At 48.2% G+C, this 17,559-nt stretch overlaps 1 protein-coding gene across 1 annotated transcript in view; it reads right to left on the bottom strand.

The window, feature by feature from the left end:
- Positions 1–946: 946 nt before the first annotated feature.
- Positions 947–17,559, bottom strand: part of LOC149327111 (uncharacterized) — a 110,178-nt gene continuing 93,565 nt past the window's right edge. Inside the window, exon 2 of the mRNA XM_089565070.1 lies at positions 947–1,105. Coding sequence (XP_089421196.1) covers positions 995–1,105 — 111 coding nt within the window. The 3' untranslated portion in view covers positions 947–994. The remainder of the gene's footprint in view (positions 1,106–17,559) is intronic.

The following is a 17,559-nucleotide window of genomic DNA, read 5'->3' as shown; positions in this document are numbered from 1 at the left end:
ACGACACAGCGCTCAAGATGCTCAACCAACTAGCCCGCCAAAACGTGTTAATCATGGTCGCCACGTGCTAACTTCTCAGCCTAGAAAACTGTTGAATACTTCTTGAATGGGCATTGATTTCAACAAATCTAACATTTTTATTTATGAATGCAGACACTTATTGTTTAAATCAGTAATTTCATACACGACTCAGTGATGTTTCGTAACTAGACTGTTATCAAGTAACAGGCGAAGGCGGGCTGTTGGTGGTTGACAATGGAGTGTATATTGCAACCGCGCAAAACGACGAGGGGCGAGGAGAGGAAAGCACAGTTCAAAACGAGTTTTGTCCTGTGCTTTCCTTGCTTCGTCCCTAGTCGTTTTGCGCGGTTGCAATATGCACTGTTACCAAATCGGTTGAATTGTGCATCCGACTTCCGTTGTTTACACATGGAAAATGTATGTAATGCTTGCCATTCGGGGCAAAATTGTTCAGGTGTGGTAGTTTTGCTTTCCTCGTGTACTGGTTTTGATGTTCGTAGTGCCGGTTTCGCAGTTTGTTTCCTTTTGCCTGTGCCCTTTGTATACAAACCTGGAGGTGCTAACAGAAGCTGCGGTTTCTTTAGTGCGATTACAACGTTTGATCGCTTCAGATTGTTGTACAAGACGGTGCAATCCTGCTTTTTAAGGAGTTGTTTACATTGTATCCGTACTACTGACCGAAGTGTTATCTCTGCAGTTTTGTCCATTGATGCAAGAACCTGTACAAGGAGCCAAGGCCTCGTCCCGCTCTTGGCCTTTAGCCTTAGTATTCTCTTAAACACTGTCCGAGGAACAAATAAAGAAAAAAACACATTTATTTCATGAACTTCTTCATCACCTCACCAGAAAGCAACACTGGTGGCAGAGCAGGTCAAGCTAAAATAATACTAGCATCACTACTAATGTTGTAGGTCCTTTTCCAGAGTGTTGCGCTACAGGAATCCATGTTTCTGATCCGCGTTGCATTGCTGCATCACAGGTTAATCAGGGTGCTGGTTCCACCAGTGCCACTCCCGATGCTCCCTGGAAGGGAAGCTACCCCCGCACTTGTCACAGGTAAACCGCACGCGTTGAACAGCACCCGCTGCAATTAGAAAAGGAACAACAAAAAGAAACCTTCAGAGATAAAGTAACAAACATTCTGTCATAGCAATCTTTGAAGATGACAATCTAGATGTGTTAGTGCCGCTTCACCTCGGCTTTAGAATGGTAGTAGTGGGTGGCTGAAGGCAGACTACGCTCCAGCAGATCGCACGTTTATTTCAAATCGCTAGGTAGCCAATACAGCGAGGGTGCTGTGTGTTAACGTCTTTCAGAGGCTGATCAAAAATAAAAAATTCGGAACTTTTCTTTGTAGTGACTTTTTCAAGCGGTAACGATCTGCGTAAAACTGCTGTTATGTTTAACGCAGCTCTTCCCTGAGGATTGCCTTCGTTTCATTAAATTTATCGGACTTGTCATGCGATCAAGCAGAAAGGGAAAGGAAATATGAGCTCCAGGTGGCGGCTAACACCGTTTGCGGATGGAGCGCATCAGGTAGCTGGTTTTGCTTTTTTTTCTTTATTGCATTTTCTAACGGGTACAAAGAAGTAAAACATGTCAGCAACACTTGCACTGACACGGCAGGTTAAAATTTTTTCTGTTCAACCAAGTCATCCAATACATTTAACCAGGTTGGCTGATCAGGCAGTGCCTGATACACTTCCCTCAGACGTATGACACCTTCAATGAAATGCTCGCGTGGAGATCTCACAACTACTTCTGCATGATTGAATTGTGTCTTTGTTTTTCATAAACTATGGAGGCCAAGGAGCTTAATAGTGTCATAAGGGATGTCCTGTTTTCCTATCGGTAAGAACCTGGTGCCATGCGGGTGTAGCGGTAAATCTTTCTTTAAGGTTCTTTGAAGCACATCCCAGAAGAAAAACGCATCCCAACAATCTAAAAACACTTCATCTATTGTTTCAGGTTTTTTACATAGAAAACAATCTGTTGACCAAGGGACCAAGAGTCCTTTGTCATGCATCCATGTTTTGACCGACAGTGCTCCGGTGTGAAGTTTGAAGAAGAAAGTTTTCAAAGATGGGTAAACTGGCATTCTTTTAACCCTTTTGAGCACATCTGCTTCTGGGCCTCCGCAGTTTGACAATCGGTAAATGGGTACAGGGAGCATTGATTCAATTAAATCTTTATACAGATTTTTTTAGTGACATTGGAGAGGTACTGCATTGAAAATCGCACTTGTAACATTCTGCACGCAAGCACAACCTCACGCAGATAACCTCTCACTGTACCACGCATGTTTTCAACACAGCATACTACAACTCCTGGTAGCAATCGACATAACCGAACTTGCATAACTGTGCGAAGAAAAATATCGTTCTGGTCGCGAAGAAACATAAAGCGGGACACGATTTGTCGTACAAATAATTGAACAAGACCGAGACCTCCTCTCTTCACGGGCAAGTATAAGTTTGTTACACTAGTTCTTTCCCATGTCGACGCCCAAATAAATACAGCGAAAACCCGATGAATCCTTTCAATATTGATCCGCGAGGCGCTCAACACATTCATGACATACCATATCCTGGAGACAAGGAACAGGTTACACACAGTGGCGCGCGAGAACATTGACAGTGGTCGTCCCTGCCACCCACTGGCCTTTTCCTTTGCCATTGCCACCTGTTCATTCCAGTATGGTTCGGGGTTGCTATAAGAGTTCAGCGGTACTCCAAGATACGTCGTCGGAGTTGTGGCCCACCGAAGTCGGGAGTAATAGTCTGGCGTTTCCTCCCAGTCACCATGCCAGAATCCATAACTCTTCTCCCAATTTATTTGCGCCCCGGTGCATTTGCAAAACTTCTCAACAACAGCCGTGGCTTCAACGATACTCTGTTTACTTGAGCAGAGCACGGCGATGTGGTCAGCATAAGCTAAGATTTTTACATGCGCTGACAGTAACCTGAAGCCAGTTATACACTAAGAGTTTAGTATAGAAAGACAAAGGGGCTCAAGATAGGTTGCGAACAAGAGGAGTGACAAAGGACATCCCTGCCTCACTGAAAATCGTACGTGTATGCTTTCAGTCAGGTCCCCATTAAAGGGGTAGAGACACCAAATTTTTGTGTTGTATCTCTGGGTTGTAAATAATGCGTAGCGATTCAGTGAGCATGGAACACCATCTTAGAAGCATGAACTCGCATTATATAATTAATAATCGTATTATTTGTACCCAGCAGTTTCGGTTTCAGTTCGTAGTTGCCAGGTTTTGCCAGGCTCTTTCATGACCACAAAAACCAGACAATGCGTTGTCACGTGGGTCCGGAAAGCCGTGACGTCGTGTAGGCATGTCGTCTGCTTGACACGCACGCGGTGCGCGTAAACACGGAGAGCCGGGCGGAGGGCAAGTCGTACAGCTCCGAGTCGGAAAGAAGAGTTTTATTTCGGCGAAGACACCGATTATGAGGAATCGTGGGATGACGCAGACGAGGAAGAAGACGCCGCGGTTCGAACCCCGACAACCACTTCGTTTTGATCCGCTGGCCAGCGATTCCGAAGAGGAGGCAGGCGTCAGGCCCGACGCAGCTCAGATTGTGCCAGCGAACGCCGAGCGTGTAGGCAACGTCAAATGGTAAAGGCGCGTTCACACTACGCCGACGATCGGCCGATTTCAGTCTGGCGATGGTCGGCGGCAGCGATTTTCGTGCCGTCGGCGCGTCTGTCACACTGCGCAGACGCCGACCGAGCACCGGTCGTCGCCTGACGAGCGCATCGCCGTCGCGTCGCCGAGATAGCAGCCGTCGGCCGACCCGTGTGTCACACTCTGCCGACAACAGCGCCGACCTCACGCCGACGTTGTCCCATCCCGACAGCTCGACGCTGCTTCTTCGTGCGCGCTGCTCGTCTGCTAGCTCCGTTGATGAAGGCGTCGTGGAAATCGAACTTATCTTCTATTATGGGACGAGTTCGCACTAAAGCGATGTGAATAGTAGGCCTTTCATTATAGCACAGTCGACTTCCAAAGCGCCGTCAACTGCGGAAGCGAGACCACCTAGGCCTAGCGACGACTAGGGCAGCCTGGGACCAGCGCGCAGTTCAGGCGCGTTCACACTAGGCCGACGGGACCCCGAGGTCGACGCGACAGCGACGCCGACGGTCGCGTCGGACAACCTGGTCGTTCCCCGACTAGCCAGTCACACTGCACCGACGACGACGACGACGCCCCAACGACCAAGCGTCGTCCTAGTGTGAGAACGCCGCCGACCAAAACGAGACCCGCTGGCCGACGTGCCTTGGGCATATCGGTGGCCGAGCGAAAACATTCGCCGACCAAAAACAAACAAGTAGCGAGCTCCGAGCGCGAAGTGCAATCATTATTTAGACAAATAATGCACGCGCAGCAACATTCATCAAGCCATATGGCCACTTGGCCGACGCGCCGCACTGATCGTCGCTTGCGAACTGCCGCCCCACTGCAAGCAGGGACACGGAGCGGTGAGCATCGCTGCGCCGCTCTACCCAAGCTCCGCCCGCAACCGGTGTCGCACTTCGCCGCCGTACAGCAGTACCTCAGAAAGACTGCTCGAGCAGCGACAAAGCATGCCTGCTTATGTTTCGAGCTTTCGGCAACGACATCGCTCGCGGGCGCTCCGGGCGACGAGCTCTTCTGCTGCCTGGTTGCCGTGGTCGTCGCTAGGCCTATAGCCTCTTCCGCATCGAAGTCGCAGCGGCCGGCGCTTCGGAAGTCGCAGCGGCCGGCGCTTCGGAAGTCGCCTGCGCTATAATAAAAGGCCTACTCTACACATCGCTTTACTGTCAACAGCATCATCTCACAATAAAATAATAGTATGGTAAATCTCCACGACGTCTTCAGCAGCGAAGCGAGCGGGCGCCAGGCGAGCCAGACCGCAACGTCGGGCCAGCGGCAGCTGCGAGGCGGTTGTGGCAAAAAGTTTGCTCGTATCACAGTCGTTACCTTTGCCAGCAGCTCAGTATTCGTCAGCGATCCTCAAAAATGACACATTTTTCACATTTCTTATCCCAGGGTTTATTATTTACGTCAAGAACACACTTTAGCTCCTTTTTATGACGCCGGCAGACGGGATCCAGGCTGGCCGGCCGGCCGGCATGCTCGACGTACTTCACGTTCGCACAAGAAAATACATAACATCCATGATACTAGAGAATTGCTTCCTACATTAGAGCAATATGACTCTGCAAAAGTGGATCTTTCGGCAACGACATCGCCTGCGGCAACGCCGGGCGTAAAGCACCATCGCACTCGCGAGCGTGCAGAAAAAACCCGTGAGCACTCGTAACCAAGGTTGCTAGGCCGCGAAACCGCAAAACTTGGTCCCGTACGTCAGAAAACTGTGTAGTGACGTAGGAAATACTTGCTTGTGTTTTCTTCTCTGTTCCTACGTCACATTGATGCACTAGCGATGGCTCAGACTTCAAGAGTGAGCATTTTCACAAACTTTAAAATGAAATTAAAATATGTTCTAGACCTCCCTTAAATTTAATACTTCGCTCTTATGGTCCTCACATACAAAGGAAACGTATGGCAGTCTTTTGTACAACCTTGGAATTTGATGTCTCTACCCCTTTAACAATGCCGCGCGTTGTGCAGTTCGCGTACGCCATTCGTACGCCCTCTGTTATTACACAGCCCACATTAGCCTTATCTAGCAAGCTGAACTGAACCTCATGATATACACGGTAAAAGGCCTTTTGCGAGATCTAGCTGCATCATTTCCACCCTGTCGCCTAGTGCATCGCAGCATTCAAGCGCACTTCGCGCTATGTGTATATTAGTGGCGATGCTCCGACCCTTGACACCGCAAGTTTGATGACTCCCCACTAGCATGGTTATGACGCCCTCAATTCGCTTCGCCAGAATCTTCATGAATATCTTATAATCTACGTTGGTGAGGCTTATCGGTCGATAACACACCACCAACAGACGTTTTTCTGGCTCGGCAAACTTCGGTATGAGTACAGTGTGCGATGTTGTGAATGACAATGGCGTCCGCTTTTTCTCGTAAGCTTCGACAATAACTTTCAGCAGAATTTCGGCGATTTCTGACTTCAAATATTTGCAAAAGGTGGCTCCTAAACCATCAGGACCGCGTGCTTTACCCAATGGCAGTTGATCTATTGCTTCCTCTAGCTCTTTAACGGTTATTGGCTGTTCAAGACGAATTCTGACTTCATTGTCGAGCCTTGGCAAGAACGGTAGAAAATCATTATGGAAACTGCCCTCCGCCCTTCGCGTGTGATCCAGCAAGTCACTGAAATGGTCTCTGATTACGCCCTTGATAATGACTCTATCGGCCGATACCTCGTCGCCGTTTTGTACCTGACGTACTTCTTTTTGACAAGCGTATCTTTTTTCATCGCCTAATGCTCGTTTTGTTGGCGACTCCCCTGCCCACAGCTTCTCGGCGCGTGCGCGCACCACCGCTGCTCTGTACTTATCTGTGTCTATTTTTCCAACTGCAGTTTTGTATTTCTTATTTCTTTAAAACAAGTTCCTGGCTGAGTGCTTTCTACATTAATGAGCAGCGCAAGCTGCTCACGGAGCTGGATTTCCTTCTGCTTTTCTTCAAATCTTATAACACTGCTTGTTTCAATTGCCCTCATTTTGACGAACTGCTTAAATTCTTCTGACTGAACAGCGTAACTTGACGGTTGGTCCATGAGCAGCTTTTCTACCTCTTTTCCTATTGTACTGACAAAGCGTTCTTGCTCCAATAACTTTACACTGAGTTTCCATAAAGCCCAATTAAACGGCCGCCTGACGCACCGACACACAGCCGCCTGACGCACCGAGAACACAGCCGCCTAACGCACCGACAGAATGACACACACACACATCAAAGTGCGTACGAAAGGTAGACACCATTCTATCTGTCGCTTCTTGGCTTTCGATTTTTGTTTCCTGGATTGCAACTACGTGAAGGTCGCTCTCAAGAAGAAGCCGACTTAGCTGACATTGCCGCCTTCCCGCTCCGAGGCCTCTAACGTTTAAAGTGGCTACACATAGCACTTCGCGTAGGTTAGCTGCCATGTCGAAAACAAAGGACGCCTTATTATGTGGTATCTACCTTCGTGACACACATCTCTCACCCCCCCACAACCCGAAGGAAGCTCAGCAGCAAAACAAAACCTAAGGAGGTGGTTTACCCGCCTGCCGTGAGTCGGCCGGCACGTTTGGCCGCCGCTTTAAAGTCGAACGCCTCGTACCTGGCGCTTTGGACGGAGGCTCGTCGCTACCGCTGGCGTCCAGTTGAGACGCACTACAACCGGCTTCATCATGCGTGCGTTTCCCGGTTGCGGCCGAGAGAGCGTCCATGGGCTCCACCGAAGGTTGGGTGCCACGCTCCAAAGAGTCCACGTATGTTTCTGTCCCACCCTTCGGCGTGGCGGGGACTGGTGCAGGAGCTACGGGAGCTCCTAGCAGCTTTCTAGGTGCTGCAGTGACGTTGGGTAGCCCCTCTGATCCGTCTGGGGAGGCGTCAACCTGGGTTCTTGCGCCGCTGGCTCACTTGCCGCTTTCGATGCCTCCTCCGCGTCGGCTTCGTCCATTAGCAGCACCGAGCAGTCCACGTTGCTCACCCGTCCGGTGACGTTGGCGTAAGTACGAGCACACTGCACCTTCTCATGCCCGTACCGACGGCAGGAACCGCACCGCGGGATCCGGCACTCCCGGCGGATATGTCCTGTGCCACGGCATCGAAGGCAGAGTGGAGCCCTGCCTGGGACGGACACGAGCGCCAGCTCGCCAGAGACGCTCACTTGATGCGGCAGGTCGTCCAGCTTCACGCCGGCGTTCAACTTCAAAGTCACGAGCCTCGTCGTTGAGCCCTTGTCAGACACTCCCTGTACGCGCCACCGCTCCCTCGACACGTCCGTCGCCTTTCCAAATGGTGCGAAGGCAAGCTGCACATCTTCGTCCGGAACGCTGTGAAGCAGCAGTGCAGCTTCATTCGTACGTCCATGTTAGCGGGGTCGATTACAAGACAGCGGGCACTTTTCATTTTCAACTCCCCGGCGCTGACAATCTTCTTCAGCGTTTCATCGTCTTTGAAAGTCACTGCCCAGACATGATTCATGCGATACGCCCCTAGGGCGACCACTTCCGGCAAGAGCGATAGCTGAGCGAGCGCGTCTCGAAAATATTCCACTCGGTATGGGCGGGCCCTTACATCACCGTGCAAAAATACGGTTTTGCATATGGGGATTTTACGTCCCAGAACGACTCGGGCTATGGGGGACGCCGTAATGAATGGCTCCGGAAATTTCGACCACCACAGTTGTTTAACGTGCGCTGACGTCGCAAAGTACACGTGCCTCTAGAATTTCGCCTCCACCGAAATTCTACTGCAGCAGCCGGGATCCAAAGGCGTCTTTCGGGTCAGGAGCCGAGCGTCATAATAACCTCAGCCACCGCGGCGGCTGGTACGCGGCTGCTATACTGTATACCGGGGACGTGTTGAGGGCCAATCTTCATTGTCATGGAGGCAAGAGTAGAATGAATTGACGCAGATATTTGTAGAAGGGTGTGGGGAAGACAGCCCCACGGATAAAATTCTATAATAATGACGCACTCCAAGAATTTCACCACCTATAGTTTTGAGATGTGCATATGCTCGCAGATTGCAAAAAAGAGCAAGTTTATTATTTCAGCTTATTTAATGAGGCATGTTCTGTGACAATTAACTTCTCACTGTGTCTGCTTATGGTTTAATTTTTTACGCATGAAACAGAACTTTTGAAACGCCAAATAATTCATTTTAAAAGTCACGATACACGAAAGAGGAATCTACGACGACAAAAAATAAAAATATGTTGCATACGGTTGCACACAACTGTGGGCTTAGAACTGAGGGGCCTAGCTTTGCCAACCTGCGACGAATTTGCTTTGACGAAAGCAAGCTACTCTATGCAGCTACGCTTCCATTATTTTGCAGTGACGGCTAGCAGCAGTTCCCTATGGAAAAAACAACAACAAAAGGAAGTGGAGGATTAGCCTCACTGGGTGTGTATACCTCAGCTCCGGTTTTACGTAAATAAGGAGGAGGGAGTTAAACATGGTGAGGGACAGGCGCTTTAGTTGAAGGATGCAGAGTTATTCGACCACCTGTTCTTTCTTGCATCTAGGAAGGGGAAGTTACGAAAACATTACAGCTCGTTTTTATTGGGACGGTGTAGCGGTACGCTGCACTACATGAAATAAACAGCGTATGTAGAAAACTATGCACGAAACAGAGTAGGTGCGCGTGACATTACAAACGCTTCGATACTAAACTTTACCCTTTCTGAAATCATTTATCTTGCGCATACATCTACGTTGTTATTTTCAAAGCTATAGGACGTCAGAACAAAACTTTATATTCTTATTGTCTATGTGAGTTGTGAGCTTTTGCAACGCGGCATGATGAAGCAGTATTGAAGCTGCTTGAGTAAAACCTGTCATTAGTGCATGGTGTTCAGCTCTGAGGCACATGCTAAGCATTCGAATAAAGCCAGCTGCATACCAAATGTGATATCCACTCTTTTGGAGAAAGTACTGAAAATCAAACAAAACGAAAAATAAACAGTTCCTGCCGACTGAAACGCCAGCGTCTATACCTGGTGTTTTGTTTTAGGAGGTCCAACATTTAAAAAAAAAGGTACATTGCTTTAGATTTACTTCAGCACTGGGGCTATACTGGAGGCTACGGCGGGCGCCAGACAAGAGGAAAACTGCTTTAATTAGTTCACTGATTAACTAAATATATTAATGAACTTTTCTAACTTTTGTTTTAGGGGTTATGTTGTATTCTAAGAAGTGGAGATCGTCCTCCAAACAGTCCAACTGACAAAAAATAATTTTGATTAAAAATTTTTCACGCACATTACGAGACGCAAAAAAGTCACCCTGGTAGGCATCTCCACACCGTAACTCAGCGGCGGTGAGCGCCTCTGACGTAGTTCGCTCCGCCCTGCACTTTGCGTCACACGGCTGATATCACCTGAAGCCCGGACGGGCGGCCTGCGCTATCGCTGCTTGTTTCGCTTCGCTCCGCGGCCTCACGGAATGCCGCGTTGGAACCAAAACGCACTGACACAAAGCGCAGGGCGGAGCGAGCTACGTCACAGGCGCTCCCAGACGCTGTGTTACAGTGTGAACCTGCCTACCAAGGTGACTTTTTCTCGCTTCGCAACGCGCGGAAAAAAGTTTCATTAAATTTTTTTTTCTTGGCTGGACTCTTTGGAAGACGATCTCCAATTCTGCTAGTACAACATATCCCCTAAAATAAAAATTTTGAAAGTTAATTAACGTATTCAGTTAATCAGCGAACTAGTTAAAGTAGTTTGCCTCTTACCTGGCGTCCGCCGCAGCCCTCAGCATAGCCCCAGGGCTAAAATAAATCTAAAGGAATTTATATTTCTTGAAAAATTTTGGACCTTCTAAAAAAAAACGCCCGGTAGGATCCCACACCGTCAGAAGCTTTCGGTTAATGTAACAAAGGTGGCTGCGCGACACATCGCACAAATGCTGTCCTGTGCACCGCGCTAGCTATCAACATTCTGCTGCATCGTGCTGAAAAAGAAAGCGCCAAATACAGCTGATGACGCACCGTGCAGACCAAGAAACACGCAGATGTCGTAGTGCAAGAAGATTTTGTCATGCTTCAGTTCTTATAATAGTTAATCTACAGTGGTCTTTCAATGAGATAAAAAAGCAGGAGGCGTAGTTCATCTTGAAAACAGAAACAGAGCGCACAGGATGCGCGGAGACTGACCGCAGAATTTTTTTGGATGAAAGATGATAATGGAACATTTCACTAATCTCTCTTGCAATGAGTATCTCAAGTTACAATACATTTGCAGTGCCTGTGGAAAAAAAAGAAGCTGCTGCGCTTTCCGCTTCTAGACAAGACTACCAATTTTATGCAGGCATAGGGACCGTAGTACAAGGCCGTTTTTCGAGGCGTATAATATAAAGAAAAAAAAAATTACCCACCTCGGTGGGTCAGTGGTTAAGGAGCTCGTCTACTGAGCCGGAGTACCAGGGTTCGAACCCGACTGCGGCGGCCACGTTTCGATGGAGGTAAAACAGAATAGACGCCCGTGTGCTGTGCGATGTCAGTATAGGTTAAAGATCTCCAGATGGCCGAAATTTTTCCGGAGACCCCCACTACGACACCTATTCCACTCTTTCTTCTTGCACTCCCACCTTCCTCTCTTCCCCTACGGCGTGGTTCAGGTGTCCACCGAGTTATGCGATACAGATGCTGCGACATCTCCTTTGCTCATAAAAAGAACAATTTACAAAAAAAAGAACAATTAAAAAAACACCTGTATACGCAAGCGATCCTTTTGTTGTATTTACTGATTGTGAGTTGTTTCTGGACGCGAGATTGTGACAGTAGCGAACGGAAAGCTCTGAGTTTGTGGTTTTTGTTCACTATATAAGTCATCTTTCGTTCAATAAAATTCAGTTGTGAGTCTGTGTGCCTGCTGTGCACTTCTGTTTCTGTTCTGCGTGTTTTCATAAGCATTAACCCAATTTTAAAACCAAACACATGAACCAGCCTAGCTTGCCGCTCCAATGTAACAAAGGTGCCAAAAAATGCCGCTGCACGGCCGCCGTCCTAAAAGCGTGTGAGGGAGCGCATGGAGGCCTGGATTATTTCCAAGACCAGTGGCCGATACGTTATCTTGCTTTCAATTTTGCTATCACACCAGAATGCTAACACGCCATAATCATCTGTATACCTTGTAGGGCGATACGGGACCCTTTTTATAATTTAAACTTCGCGCTCTTTCTTCCACTCATCTAGCTGCGCGTGCAGGCTGCGGAATAGCGCATGACCGACTGGTTGCTCGCCAGATGTAGTACGTAACGGGAGTACGGGAGAAGTACATAACGGCAGTAGCACCGGCGTGCCTTGCACGAAGTGCACATGTGTTGTTCACGCTGTAACGTCACGCGTTCAGGCGAGTATATAAAAAAATAACGGTGCTTTAGCTTTGGTTAAACCGAGTGAGAAGCGCTAGCTTCACGATGGTTTATCCTGGAAAATATCAAAGAAAAACTCAACAAACAGCTCAACAAGACGTTGCCACGCTAAACAGTCGTGAAATTAGCGCTCCTCAATCGGTTTAACCAAAGCTAAATCACCGTTAATTTTTGCGTGGCGAACACCGTTCCAGGCGAGCAGTTCCAGTTGTGGCATAAGATTAGTCAAGCTATTCGTGTGTTGCGCGAAGTGCAGTGCTAGCGAAAAGAAAGTAGACCAGCAGAAGCTCGGGGTGTAGGTGCACGGGATGACACAGGGCGCACTCGTCGCGCCGGAAGACAGGTGACCAAAGTGCCAGTCTATTCCAGTTACCACAGCACGAGTTACACCTCAGTGCTGATACCATACGCTGTTCCGCTCACTAGACACGCGCAAATGTGAAGTCGGGCTACTAAATGCTTGTTCATGGGGCGCCTCGGTGATTTTTTTTTCCTGTGACAGTGATCACGCACGGTAAACGGTGAATGGTGAAGACGGTGAAATGGAAACCTATCTCGTGTTTCATCGGTTTGCAGGGATCAAGAAGCTGTACGCGATTCCTGTTCTTTAGTAATATCACTCGAGCTTCGACTGTTTGCTTCACCAGTGCTCTGCAATAGAGCGAATCGGCAAACTCAGCGAGAGTAGGTGAATGCGAACGAAGCACACGGCTGGGCGCCCGTCGCCTCATAGCATCTTCCTTATGCTGGGCGCATCCCGAGATCCATTATTGAACAATCGCATTGTGTGGCACGTTTAGGGCTAGTCACGTGGCATTTAATACTTGGAGCATGGGCATCATATCTGGCGAATTTCACAGTCAACTTTGTGCCTATTATTATATTACAGAGGCTTTTTTTCTTAGACCGTTCATATCAGAGGGCTTTGTGCACTGTGAGACACGCCAGCTAGCACGTCATGTTGGTCTAAATCGGGCGCTACAACATTCGGCTGGCATTTTCCGAGCGCTCACTTCTGCTAAGAGGGCCTCATTGTGTTGCTACTTTCCCCTCACGGCGGTTGGGTACCATCTGTAACTCGGGCAGTTGCAACCAATCTTCATGTCTCTTAATGTTCAACTCACGTTCTGCAGAGTCTCAATCAAACGAATTAAATCTGTATCCGCCGGAGTCTGGAAACGTTTTTTCGCCGTGCGTAATGGCAGAGATCACCCGCGCTACAACGTCAGCGAAAAAGGACTAATGAAAAAGGGAAGGTATGGAAAAGGAGTAATATAGCTGCCTTCTATGTTGACTTTGCGCCTGTCTTTTTCAAGACGCACCTCTGCCACTTCGCCGTTGTGTCTGAGCAAACGCAGAGCGCGTGTACGTTTTCAGACGATTACGGCAGCGGATTAGGCAAACCTGCATTTGTGTTCACCGTGAATATAAACGAAAATAACAAATTTATTCACTATATGAACTCAAGGAAATGCATCCGGTAATATCGAGCTTTCGGTGCCGGATATGGAAAATAATGCGGTAGGTAATAAAAGGAATTGGGGATGCGAGCAGCGTTAGGAACACCTTAGCACTTGATTACCAGCCTGGCCGGTGCGTTACGCGCTCTAGGCAACTCTGGCCCCTTTGGCCTATTGACTCCGTCGTAGGACAATGATGAAGCGAACAGTAGATTATTACGTAATGTTGGGGAAAATACGGAGGGGTCTTGCACACAAGGCGCATATCAGTACGCGCAGGTTAAACATAAAATGCAAAAATGTGTGTACCATAACCAAGCACACACCACATTCAAACAACAGCACACCTATACTTCGCATGGAGCATGACTGGGTGATAAATGGGCCGTTCCGTAAAGATATGTTCGCGGAAACTATCAGAACTTGTTCTTTAGTGCGCACTTTTTTTTTGCTCCGCCCCTCACTAAAAGCTTGAATCGGGAGAGAAAGCCACGGATTCTGTGGATTTGCGGCACCGATAAAAAAAAAATTGGTTTTGGGGAAAGGAAATGGTGCAATAAATCCCGCGTATCTCCTTTGACACGAGAACCACAGCGGGAAGGAACAGAACAAGAAATCGGTGAAAGAATAAAGGAAGGTACCGCAGTGGAAGGCTCCGGAATAATTTCGACCGTCTTGGGATCTTTTACGTCGACTCACATCGCATAACACATAGGCGTCTTTTTGCGTTTCGCCTCCATCAAAACCCGGCCGCCGAGGTCGGGTTTGGAGACAGGCACACCGAATCAGTAGCCAAGCGCCCTAACTGAGCCACCGCGGCGGGTGTGGCGCACTTCCCGGTGGCATTTGTGGTGCTTTGCGGTTCCTGCTGTTCATAACCTGTACCAATCTCTGTGTGCCATGATTTATACACCGCTGGCCGGCAAAGCTTGTGCGCCCAATCACAGCGGCAGATATCTAAGCAGAGGCGCTCTTTTGATCTTCTGAAATTTGCAAAGCAAGTTGCCGTTCGGAAAATTGTTAACTGAGGAATTACAATATAATGGTTTTGTGAATATCAATCCGTGATCGACTTTTTATGGCAAAGTAAATTTAGTTATTTTATGTAAAGTCTGAAAAAGTTCAACGAAGATAAGTCGGCAGGGCCTGCAGTTCCTACAGGCATCGTTATTTTTGAAATGGGAACCAAGTATTAAGGTCGATGTTCAGACCACAGAACATAAAAAATAGTGACAGCTATTGAAAGCGTTTAAGCTCCGTCGGAAATGTAAAGGTAAATGTAATTTTTTTAAACAAATCTCCTGGCAGCCGTTTATTTTTGGGGCTGATCGTCATTGTACTTTCTCGTTAACTTCCAGCTTTAACATGACTCCCTGCCACATCTATTACGCACTGCGCGTGCTATTCCTCACAAGCAGGTCTCTGCATTTGGTTTGGTCTGAAGCAGCAGATTGAAGCAGCAGAAGAAAAACCTCACTCGCACAGTGCCCATTGATTGGAGCATCGCCATGAAAGGGCCGTGGCGCATCGCTTAAACACTGCACCACTTCTCCAGGAGGGGTATGATGACTCTCAGGGATCAATGAATGCAAACTTTTGAAGGACCTGAATATACGTCGTTTAACCCATTATGCTGTCAGTTCATACCCTTAAGTCGTAGCTTTGGTGTCGCCTCCATTTTTTTTTATATTCCACGATAATTTACTGCGAACCGTCCCTAAGCAGCTCATAATTTGTATATAGACTTTCTATTGTAATTGTTAGGCTGATACAAATATATCAAGCACAATATCAATTTTACAAATATATTTTAAAGCTATAAATATTATTTGGAAGAAAAACATCCTGAATGGTGGCGTATACTTGCCTTGATCAGCCGAAGAGGCTGCAGAATTACCAGTGCGGCAATCCACCGTTGAATTACGCCGTTCTTGAAGTGGCAGGCCGATGCCTGGTTGCGATAGGCACTCGCGCAGGGCACGGTAGGCGACGCGGTATACGTTCTTGATGTTGTTCTTATGCACGAAGAACAACATCCAAGGAGTGTAACCTATTGCAGTGCGCAGAGCTACCATCACTCGCTGCTGGATGTTGTTGCCGGAGTAGTCGACGGCCAGTAAGGGCTGCCCCGGCCACAGAGCTACATACACGGCACTGTGTGTCTGGGCCGGGTTCTCCGGCTCTTCGGTCAGAAAGCAGGCGGTGACCACAGTCCTGTGCACTGTCCAGCCAAGTGTTGCTTCGCGTTGGCCAATTCCCAAGGCAGCAGCAATGCGCATCAGCAGTGCGGGACACTCAGTGTAAGCAGGTGAAATCCCAAGGCAGTGCACCCGCCACACATCTATGCACTGGCGATGCGCCATCCAGCCGCGCAGCCATGCTATCCGCCGGAGACGGAATTCGTCGCTCTCAGCAGATTGGACACGTTCTCAAAACGCATGGTGAATGTGGGACGGCGGCAGTTCCCGGAGCCGCGGCAGCCGCCACAAGTTCTCTTCGTCCAGAAGGGAGAGGTGCGCTGCATTGAAACTACGCAGCATAAATTGCAGATTTGACATGTGGAAAGCCGCCTTTGAAGAGTCGCTTTTCGATGCTTATGCGCCGATCCTTAGCCAGCATTCGTCTGTGTTTGCAAGTTCGCACTCTTCTCGGTGAGGTAAGAAACGTTATCAGTTCACTGGCACCATTTCTTTTTTTCATTACATACATATATACACAAGGCTTCACGTGCTTCTATTGGAGGAGCTCTCCAAGCGCTCCTGATAGCTGCTGCTGATAAATCTTATTCTATTTTTGTAGCACGTACAAATCGTTTTACCTAATGACTCACTTCAAACCCTTGGCAGGGCGCTATGTCCTGAAGACGTAACGCAAAGATGTTTTATCATTTTATATCTTGCGATTCTGCGCTAATTTTCTGAGGATAAGAAAGTATTTATCTCATAAGAAACATTTTCAAGCGTTTCCGAAATAAAAGAAGAAATGCGTCCAGCAATGTTATCAAGTATGATTAATACGTGCAACGCAATTCCTAGAAGCATATCTTAGCTGACGAGCCTCTGCAGAAAAAGTTCCTAGCTGGTTGTACGCATATCCCTAGGTGCTTTCTAGCTACCAAGCTAAGCACCTGCCGTGTTACGCAATTACACTTCTTGGCCGGGCACAAAGAGAAAGTAATTGAGGGCTGTAGCTCTTGCTTCTCTGCTAAACGGATAGTAGCGGAACAAGTGGTACGTGTTCACGACGGCAGATGCTTTCTTTCAGTGTAGATGCCTTCCTTCGCTGTATTGGTTGACGCACGTGTTCCTGTTTCCTATGGCAGCCGTTCTGAGCTGCTGCTTTTGCAAAGGACAGGAGAAGGTATATAGTGGAAACGTGCCCTTCATAGAAGGCCATGCGTTCAAAACATAGTGGCTTGTGGAATGAAGCCAGCGCGTTCTGAGACGGGAATATAAAAGCGAGGGCAAAATTGCTGTCACGAACAAGAAGGAGAGAGGCCGCAGACGTAGTGGGAGACCCCAGAGCGGTCGAGTTCAATCGCACTAACCTAGATAGCCCGCGCTCCTGATGCCATTGTGCCCGCATCGTCATCCTCGCTTCTCAGAGCGGAAGTGGCACGGCCCAGGCCCGTGCCATTAGTCTACCCCCGTGAAGGAAAAGCGTCATCCCGATGCGGAACGGAGTAGTTACAAAAGAATAAAAAAACAAAAAAATGAAATGTAGACAAGAAAGCTAGAGGATAAAGCAGACACATATTTCATAAGGATGAGAAGCTGAGAGAAACAAAGGTAAGAATAACGCGCAGAAGGCAGGAGAGGTATTTAGTCAACAGCCTTAGGAAGTGTGCAGTCGCGTGAGAGTTGCGTGATCAAGTGGACCACATGCACAATATTAATTCGTGCTTCCTGACAGCCACAGTTCCGCAAGGAACGACTTCATAATTCATGTTGTCGACGCGGCCGACGAATTCTTACAGTGTGAATAATCGGTGCAGGACATCTTCAGGTAACCCTTTTCGGCGGACAGGGGTCGACACGCATATACGGTCACCTGGGCTATAGAAGCTCC

The sequence above is a fragment of the Amblyomma mixtum genome, chromosome 10 (genome assembly GCF_055824585.1).
Source record: "Amblyomma mixtum isolate Tamu chromosome 10, ASM5582458v1, whole genome shotgun sequence".
In the NCBI taxonomy this organism is placed as follows: domain Eukaryota; kingdom Metazoa; phylum Arthropoda; class Arachnida; order Ixodida; family Ixodidae; genus Amblyomma; species Amblyomma mixtum.
Note: the sequence above shows the minus strand (reverse complement) of the source record. Positions and strands in the feature narration are given on the sequence as shown.